At 42.1% G+C, this 10,085-nt stretch overlaps 1 protein-coding gene across 8 annotated transcripts in view; it reads right to left on the bottom strand.

Moving 5' to 3' along the window:
* flvcr2 (FLVCR choline and putative heme transporter 2) overlaps window positions 1-10,085 on the bottom strand; it is a 77,000-nt gene that overhangs the window by 9,223 nt on the left and 57,692 nt on the right. For 6 of the 8 annotated variants that reach the window (XR_010002122.1, XR_010002123.1, XM_062968323.1 and 3 more), the window contains exons 6-9: window positions 8,721-8,831; window positions 7,876-7,981; window positions 6,037-6,148; window positions 4,874-4,929 (exon numbers count right to left, since the gene is read on the bottom strand). Coding sequence is in view for 4 of the 8 variants with exons in the window: in XM_062968323.1 (XP_062824393.1) it covers window positions 4,874-4,929; window positions 6,037-6,148; window positions 7,876-7,981; window positions 8,721-8,831 (385 nt within the window). In the remaining 4 variants the exon portion in view is untranslated. Of the gene's footprint in view, window positions 1-2,935; window positions 3,027-4,873; window positions 4,930-6,036; window positions 6,149-7,875; window positions 7,982-8,720; window positions 8,832-10,085 lie in introns of all 8 variants that reach the window. The other 2 variants (XR_010002125.1, XR_010002124.1) reach the window with 1 other exon arrangement.

The following is a 10,085-nucleotide window of genomic DNA, read 5'->3' as shown; positions in this document are numbered from 1 at the left end:
TTCAGATGTTATTGGTCTACAAGGACTGATGCTATTGTATGCCACCCTGAGGTCTTTTGATACAAGCAATGTTATAAATATTTTAAGAAAGTGATATTATTCCAGTCATCCCCAAACACTAAGTAACAGCTGGTGGCCTATAGAATCCTAACTTCTGATTTAGCACAATCCCCTTCCCAACATTAAGACCATCCCACCTCCTAGAACCCTCTTCATAGGTCACCTAATACATTTCACAACACTGCCATATAATTCAGTTCAAGGCAGATAATCTCGATTTTATATGGCAGTGCAGAAGGAGTCTAAGAGGTTACTGGCAGTCCTGACTAAATAAAGCCAAAGAACATGTGGCTTGGGCCCAGCCTATCTCGTGATCGCATCTCCTCCTATGAACTGGTGTGTGCTCTAAGATCTTCCGGGGAGACCCTCCTCTCGCTCCTGCCACCGTCACAAGCATGGTTGGTGTGACAAGGGAGAGGGCCTTCTCGGTGGTGGCACCCTGGCTCTGGAATGTCCTTCCCAGAGGGTTCAGACAAGCCCCCACTCTATCCTCATTTTGTAAGGATCTGAAAACCTGATGGTTTCAGCAGATTTTTGAATAGAGCTCCCTTAGCCCTCCCAGTTATGCTCTCGCTTAGCACTTTATCCACCTCCTTGCCCACTCTGTACTGTAGCACCTGACACACATAGCACCTTATAGTCGGTCACTCCAACGTTGAATCTTGGTCACTGTATCTGGGTTTATTGATGGAATTTTTGTCATTAGGTTTTAAATCTTTGTTAACTGATTATATGTCTTATGCATTTATGTTCATGTGGTATTATATTCTAATTGCTGTATGGTTTTAACTTGTTGTATGTTTTCTGTTGTATTGGAAACCGCTCTGAGTCCCTTGAGGACATAGGGTGGTATATAAATAAAGTTTGTTATTACTATTTATTATGTGTCCCCAGCAGGGCCGGCCGGAGATATTTTTTGATGTAAAGCGGGGGTGCTGAAAAGCGCCCCCGCCTCCCGCGCCCTGGCCCCGCCCAGCGTGCTCTGGCCCCGCCTCCCATGCTGCGTGGGAGGCGGGGCCAGGGCGAATAGTGAGGGGGGCGGGGCCAGAGTTGGCCCCGCCCCCCGCCCAGCGTGCCCTGGCCCCGCCTCCCACGCAGCGTGGGAGGCAGGGCCAAGGCACGCTGGGCGGGGGGGGGGCGGCGTCAGAGCTGGCTCCGCCTCCCACGCTAGTCCCGCTCGCCCGTCTGGCCTTTTCTAGCAGGCCAGACTGCAGCGGAGGTCCCTCCAGGCCGCGATTGCGGCCTGGAGGGACCTCCGCTGAAGTCTGGCCTGCTAGAAAAGGCCAGACGGGCGAGCGGGAGTAGCGTGGGAGGCGGGGCCAGCTCTGGCCCCGCCCCCCGCCCAGCGTGCCCTGGCCCCGCCTCCCACGTTGCGTGGGAGGCAGGGCCAAGGCACGCTGGGCGGGGGGGGAGCAGCGTCAGAGCTGGCTCCGCCTCCCACGCTACTCCCTCTCGCCCGTCTGGCCTTTTCTAGCAGGCCAGACTGCAGCGAAGGTCCCTCCAGGCCGCGATTGCGGCCTGGAGGGACCTCCGCTGCAGTCTGGCCTGCTAGAAAAGGCCAGACGGGCCAGGGCGCACTGGGCGGGAGGCGGGGCACCGTCAGGGCGGTGCCCCGCCTCCCGCCCAGCCTGACGGCGCCCCCCCGGGCCTGCGCCCGAGGCGGCGGCGTCAGGTGCCTCAATAGTGGGGCCGGCCCTGGTCCCCAGAGATGTTGGATCCATTTCGCATCACCTAGTGCAACATGCCCAATAGAAAGGTAACATACAAATTGTAGTCCAGTCACAATAGGAAGGCTACAGGGTCCCAAACCTGAAAGCAAGGCTTGGAGCAAAACCGAAAGACCTCATTTTTATTGCCTGATTCAAGATCTAATAGTAGGATTGCAGGTTGTTTTGTTTTGTCCCTCTGTGATTTGTACTAATTATGAAAATGCCAAAAAAAATACTTGAGTCAGAGAGAGGTGATCCTTGGTAGCAAGTGGAAACAGAGCTGGTCTTTGGCTCAACAACAATCTCCCCAGAAGAGAACAGGGAGACCAGCTGGCAGTTAACAGAGATCAGCTCTCTTCTAAATAAGTTTAAACTGAGTCAGCAGAAGCAGCAGCTTTAGCTATAGCCTTAAGCCTTCCTCTAGCTTTCTTGCTGTTTGGCACCTTTCAGAGCACCTGAAAAATGCCAGTGCCAAATTTTTTAAAGATTCCACAATCACAAAGGAATACAGCTGCAAAGCCAGTCCTTCCTTCTTCATATTAGGTGTTGCTTTCTTATTACATGAAGCAAATAGAATGAACATAAAATAATAATGCTTTCCTACATTTCTATATAAATGCCCTGGTACATTCTTCTATCAAAAGCTCCTCTTCCATCATTCTTTTGAAAAAATAATAGTTAAGCAAGTAATTCACAAGTCAAGTCTTTATTCAACTGCCCTATTTACTTCAATGGGTGCTTTTAGGATGCCACCACTAGGTCCCATCTTCTCTCCTGGCTCTAGAATGTCTATCCATGTGCTGGTTATTATCCCATCCAAGGCAATTCAAAAGCAGTCTGGTAAACCCAAGCCTCTCCTGGGTTGGTTCCTAATTGCAAATCCCTAAAAAGGGTTTGTCACTGCACTATAGCTATGGCAGATAGAGAACATACTGGCTGGTCATAAATTCATCCCTTCCAGCTCTGCATTGTCCAGGGTTATTGTGCCTGGAGTGGATGATTAATTCCTTATATTTGTGATGCCTCATGGGCCTTGTAGTCCCGTTCCTAGTGTCACTGTGGCAGATGAGGATGAAAACATGGGGTTTTCTCCGGATCAACAACAGCCGGAGTCTTTCCAGATGCCCCGTGTTGATGTTCTCACCCAAGAGCCAATTAAAACTGACCTTGAAAAGCTCTCGCCTCTCTTCACTAGAAAGCAATCCTTCACGGCGGACAGGGGAGTTAAAGAGCGAGTTCGCAGGAGTCTGAGAATTGCTGCCAAACAAGACACTGATTAGCCATGGTTCCCCTGAGAAAATTCAGGGAGTCTCACATCTGCAAAGTTGGGTTTCGTTTTCTGTTCTCTAGGGAAAGAGAACGCTGGACAACCGTTTGGCGGGAAACGAGACCCAGATAAAAGTACCTGGCACGGTTGGCTCCGTACGGAGACAACAGGTCAGCTTCAGGAGTGAATTCATAAGGTCAGCTTCAGGAGTGAATTCATGCTTCCAGTGCGGACTTCGCTAAGCCCGCTGTTCCAGTTTCCTTGCCTTGCCTATTCAAGTATCCAGGAATTGCCTTGCCTCTAGCCACGGATTTTGTTCTTAGAATCAAGTTTTGGATTGCCTTGCTTTGTTTGAGCCACGGACCCTGTCACCTAGATTCAAGCCTCGTTCCCAGCCTTCTTGTGGATTTACCTTGTGCCTTGATAGACTCTGGACATTCCCCACACTATTGCCTGGCAATAGTGTGTGTTTCGGTTTATTGGATTTTATCTTTGAACTCTAATATCATTTATTGGACAAACTATTTCTGGACTATATTTGGCCTCATTTGAAAGGTCTGCTTCTGGACTATATTTTCTACTTGTTTTTATTATTCTTATACACTTCTTTAATAAAGATATTAGATAGTTATTGGCCTCCGTGTCTGGTTCTTGGTGCTCCGCTGCCTAGGGTCTGACAATATTCCACATTGTAATTGCCTAAGAATGGAGCATGTAGTTGTCTTTCCTTTTGCCTGCTCAAGCCTAGCAGCATCTTGTCTAAACTGTCTGTCTCTTCCTAGTTCCTCTTCAAACAGGCTTCTATCCCTCATATGACCTTTTTCCTTTTTGTCTCTACATAATTTTGTACTCCCACAGCCATATTTGAATGTCTCCAACAGGTCATGACACCCACAGACCTTTCCTCAGACAACCTGATCCATGAGGTCCTACTGGCAATCAGATTAGTAACAAGCTTCTAGTGTCCATGATAGGCCACTCCAGTTCGGCTCCTGCCTCAGTTAAAAATAAATAATAAGTCACCAAGTATCTGTAATTCACTTATAATGAATTACATCAATTCCATTCCACAACATCATTATAGATATGATGTTTCTAAGTGTGAGGAGGAAGGCTTCATCTATAATGAAATGTGCAAACACCCGGGGGACACAATCTAAGATTGGATGAAAATAGTGCAGATTTCTGGATGTTGTTGAAGAACATCTCCCAGTATTCCTAACAACTACATGTTAGCTAACAGCTAGAGCTTCTGTGAATTGACATTCAACAACATCTCGAGGATCAAACCTATCTAAACTAATAAAGACAAAGGAATCTTTAGTCCTTCAAATAATTTGTCCTTCAACTCCCAAAGGCACTAGACATGACAATGGTTAGGGATGATGCTAATGCTTAGGGATTATGATAGTCTGTGTCTAAAGCATGTGGAAAGTAGTGCCCCTCCAACCTAAAACATCCTGGTTGCTCTATATAAGAACTTGGCTTGTGATCTTCATTTCCTTCTTTAAAAAAAAAACCTTGAGTGCTACTTCCAAACTTTCACGAGGCAATAGAAACCCAGGATGCTGGACCCCTAGGTATGCAATCAGATGCTATCTCCTTCTCTTTTAATTTTTGCAGCTGTTCTTGAGCACTAGAGAAAAAAACCCACATGGTATGCTGTTCTGACTCTTAATAGCACTCTTCTATTAATAAACTATATACCTGGCACAGCTGAGACAACAGCAATGCTTCCTCAGGCTGGTACAATAATTCATCATGACATTAACATCATGATTCACAGGTGTGTCCGGTGGCCATAAGCTATCAACACAGAAATATATTGTTTACTCACAGTCTGCTCATTTTCCAGATTGGCTCGTTGTCTCCGGAGATCAGGTTTGATGAAAGCTGGGGGACAGCAGGAAAATAAATAGAATCAGAAAGCTGTAGGCTATACGTAGCTGTTGTACATCATCAGGGAACATATGGAGGAATGGTTAAATCTCGAGAAGGCAAATGAAGTTAAGAGATGGTGGTGGAAAAAATTATCAACACGCACAATTACTAGTCTGCTTCTGGGCACAACTCAGGATGTCAGTTAAATCCCTTTAGATCTAAATTCTGGTTTAGTTGGGGCATCATATTCATCCATAGAAGAAGGCTCAGACTTTGAGATATCAGAGAAAGGTCTACATTCACTTCCAGCAATTCTGATGTTTATACAATAAAGGAGCCTACTACCGCATGGGTACAATCCATCTCTACTAATATGTTTTAAATGGCAAATTACATTCTTTAAAGTTACTACATATATGGATGCATAAGTCTAAAAACTTTAGTGAAAAAATTAATCCCCAAAACTGGGTCGGCTTATCCATGGGCCAATGTAAGCATAGTGCCTTAACTCTTATAAAAACTAAACCACCCCCTTCTCTGGGTAGAAGACTGAAAGATGAGAACTTAGTCAATCCCAGGGGGACCTCAAAGAACTACTCTCCCTGCTATGGCAGTGTCTCTAGCCTTTTTGAATGCCTGGGCAGGGAAATGGTGGTAATTGCCAGAGGCATCGAAGTCCCCTGTGATGACATTTGGTGTTTTCCCCTCTCCACAGCATAACCCTCGACTTATGCACAATTCATATCAAAATCCTTAATTTTGGCCCCAAAACCTGCCCTCAACTTATATATGAATTTGCCGTAGACATAAGTATATAGTTCAGGTATGTTGAATCCATCAAATATATACATATAACTCAAACTATTCAATATCCTTTCTGATCGTGGAATCTAAGCTGGGCCAGCTTTGATTGGTCCTTGGATAGGAGAATGTTTACCAATATCAGGTCCTATGAGCTAAATTTAATAGAAAGGAACTGGCAAAACAACCTCTGAGTATTCTCTGCCTAAGAAAACCCTATGAAATTTCCTGTAAGTTGACAGGTGACCTGAAGGCAGAAACATTTTACAAACAAAAGCCTAGAAATACATTATTGAACTTTCAGAATGTGTGTTTTACCTGTTATAATAGTGCCAACGAACAGGAAGGCACAGAGGAAGAGATTTCCTGCTCGAGTCCCAAAGTCATCAATAATCTGTCCTTGGCTAATTGTGAAAATGATTCCAAAAATCTAGGACAAACATTTTCAAAAGTTATATTACGAAGTTTAACAAAGTTAATGCAACATATTTGTGTTTGAATCACTGAATCAGAAGAAACATGGTAAATTGCCACTTATGCAAATTCAAGTGATTACATTGGTTCATTGTGGCTGGGATTAATCAATAAACCATAGCATAAGGGCTATGCCCAGTCAAAATAAGCATCTCCTTATCGTGGATATGCTTGACTAGTTATGCCCTTTATTAATTTTTCAAAAACCATGAGAAACAGTTTGTGCCTAAAAGAAAGAAAACTGCATTTTTGTATAACTTGACCTAATCAGTATTATCTCTTCTTGCTGGAAATACAACAGCGGACAGTTTTTAGTGACCTTCATGTCTTATCACCTGTTCTCTGTAAGCTGATACTCTTAGGAGCTTTTGCATTTCTCTTCCTACCTCCTTATTCTTTCACTTCTCAAAAAACAAAACAAAAAAAAAACCACCAGAACAAATTCAGTATTAATTCAGTACCCTTGGATAGCTTTCCTATCTTTAACAGAGTTCTTACAATAAGGCCTTAGTTCATTACCTTAGCTTTTGGCATCTTTACTCCTTGATCAGAATTGCTAGTACTCTCTCCTGCCATACATTGGTGTCTAAATAATTCAGTGCCCGACTACTTTTGCTCAGTTACATAGGTCATGCATGAGCATAATGCAACACTGTTTGACCAGAAAAGTGCTTCAGTATGGATACTAAAGGGGGGCCATGGTGGCGAAGCGGTTTAACCACTAAGTTGCAGAACTTGCTGACCAGAAGGTTGGCGGTTCGAATCCACAGGACAGGATAAGCTCCTGTTGTTAGCCCCAGCTTCTGCCAACCTAGCAGTTCGAAAACATGCAAATGTGAGTAGATCAATAGGTAACACTTTGATGGGAAGGTAATGGCGCTCCATGCAGTCATGCTAGCCACATGATCTACGAAACGTCTATGGACAACTCCGGCTCTTTGGCTTAGAAATGGAGATAAGAACCACCCCTCAGAGTTGGACACGACTAGACTTAATGTCAAGGGGAAACCTTCGCCTTTATTCTTTCACTTCTCAAAAAACAAAACAAAAAAAGGTGTCTAAATAATTCAGTGCCCGACTACTAAGGATCGGTCATGACGCTTATTATTTTACTCTCTTTATGGATGATAACAAAGATCAAGATCATTTAAGAAGGGGAAAAAATCCCTGCCACTTGCTGATGTATCCTTTATTTATTTATTTATTTATTTATTTGCAACATTTATACCCCGCCCTTCTCACCCAAGTGGACTCAGGGTGGCTTACAAAAATTGGCAACATTTAATGCCCAAAATGCAATCATAAAAACAAAACAATATAAACAGATCTATTAATAACATTGTTAAAACACATTATAAAAACCTTAAAAACGTATATATAATTAATTCCATTCATCCGAGATCCATTTATCCACAGAAGTGAGTTCTAGAAGGAATTTTATCAATGAAATGAGAAAAGTCACTACTGTGTGAAAAGCCACTACTATCCTGAAACCAAATCAAGCCGTTTCTGGGAATTGTCATGATAGTCTGGTTATACACACACACACACACACACACACACACACACACATATATATACATACATACATACATACATACATACATACATACATACATATGATAGCAGTATTTATGGAATAGCTGTATCAATACATTGATGAAGGGTGCATGAAGCATTTACCTGTGCAGATACATTGAGAAGGCCCGATGATGTCCCCTCCGACTCTGGGTAAGTCAATTCAGCAGCAAATTCAAAGCCCAGTGGCAGGTAGCCTGTCATAAAAAAACTGTAAGATAGGAGATGTAATTAGCCATTAATAGATACAAAGTCAGGGCCATGTCATGTTAAGAGTAGAGAGCTGCTCCAGACTAGATTTCTTCCAAAGCTCTCAAGTTGTTAGTACAAGTACTTCCTTGTGATTTTATTCTTTCATTATAAAGTTATATAGCAATTATAAATGAACAAGTGCTAACTTCATTCCCATTGCAGTATAATTATTGTTGTTTTGGGTACTTTTATAATTGTGTGGCTTTTGTACCTAGAAATTCCTTGTTTCATAGCCCAGTAGCATAAAACTTTTAATATGGGTTTTCAAAATAAATGAAAATGAACTATTTTAGGGACTTTTGAATAAAAAGAAAACAAGATCTCCTCTAAAATTATAATCAGCATAACTCACCCTTTTGAATGAGCTTTAAAATGCTGACTAACTAATTACTTTTTAAAGGTAACCTTCCACACTAGGGTTTCTCTTGTGCCTGAAAAACACAGACCCACCTATTTCCCCCTCACTGTTTCATTTATTTAGACTTTCCAATACAAGATATTCCTAGTCAGCATAGATACTAAAGTGTGTGGTAGTGGTTGTACATACGCTGTATTGTCCAAGCAACTTTTGCTCACATTACCTCCTCCTGCTGAAGGGATGGGAGGAGTCTCCATCTCACTTTTGGTGGGAATGCTAAATGCCTCCAAGGGCAGCTACGAAAAATTACCTTGAGGGACAAAGAGAGAAGCCAACTCACCCCAGCACACCCGCAGTCACAAAGACCACCCAAATGTAGCCTAGGTCCAGAGTAAAAGTGTAAATCACCATGCCCACAAATGACATAATATAAACCATCAGGGTCGTTTGCCTGCAACAAGGAAAGCACCATTAGAATTAAAACTTGCATTCAATTTTCATTTATACTTTATTAAATTTGAATTACAAATCTGTTATGGGGAAAACATGAACAAATATTTCAGCTTATTTTTAATTTTTTTAAATGTATTTATTTCTGAATGTTTCTGTCTAGCAAGTTGCTACGTAGTGCTTGAAAGCTTTATTTGATACTTGAAAGGGAAGCTACTCCTCAGCATGAAACAAAACTAACACATGATGACAGAACAGCAATAGTTAGCAAGTCATGTGAAAATACTTGGTTTCTATAAGAGTTTCCAGTCCAATACATTTTCTGTTTATAGGAAATTAGGAATATACTATTTCTTTTTTCTTTGGTTTCATTTCACCTATTGCAAGAACCTAGTCAGAGCAGGCAAGTTAGTAGGCTGTGTGAAAGGGAGAAATAGGAGAACTTTGCACCAAGATAGGCTGAGTCCATCCATGAAATGATTCCACAGTTTCCTAAATGTCTCCTATAAAGTCAGGGAACAAGATGGAAAATGAAAGATAGTAACATGATAGCTGTACAAGCATATGGACATCACTCGATACATGTTTACTTAGAAAATTAATTCAAAACCATTCTGAAAAGGCCAGGTGGCAGAGAGCACTACTTTTTGAAAACCAAAACTACAGCAGCTATTATTCTATAGCTGGGCACATGATATGTGGGTGGAAAACAAAAGGTACAGAAGGAAATAGGTTTATGTGTGTTCGACCGTATGGACTTTAATTTTAAAAATAAGGATGATTTCTTATTTCTGATGTTAGTAAACTATGTAGCCCAGATGCCAAAGAATTTGGGATGTGGGTGACAATGCCTGCAGCAACACAGTTGGATCCAAATCATCTAGACACATATTCATGTACGTCTTTGGTTACAATGGAGTTGCTCCCAACAACAACAACAACAACAACAACAACAACAACAATCCACCTCTCCTTGCTGCTCAAAGCAGGGTATAACAAGATTAAAGAGAGATAAAACACAGTACTATTAATATACTTATGACAAAATACACACAAGCCCAAACCAATCAAATGCAGGTTAAAATTTCACAAGTTAGAACTTGATTCTACTGCTATAATGTAACAGAGGTAATAGTCTTTTTAAAAACTTTCTATTTCACTATTTTTAAAAATCCATTTGATACTGTTCTTCTGACTTCTTGTGCAGCTTAGAATAAACCCTGAGTTATAGGATGATTCCCACAAGGAGATTATG

The sequence above is a fragment of the Anolis carolinensis genome, chromosome 1 (genome assembly GCF_035594765.1).
Source record: "Anolis carolinensis isolate JA03-04 chromosome 1, rAnoCar3.1.pri, whole genome shotgun sequence".
Taxonomy (NCBI): Eukaryota; Metazoa; Chordata; class Lepidosauria; order Squamata; family Dactyloidae; genus Anolis; species Anolis carolinensis.
Note: the sequence above shows the minus strand (reverse complement) of the source record. Positions and strands in the feature narration are given on the sequence as shown.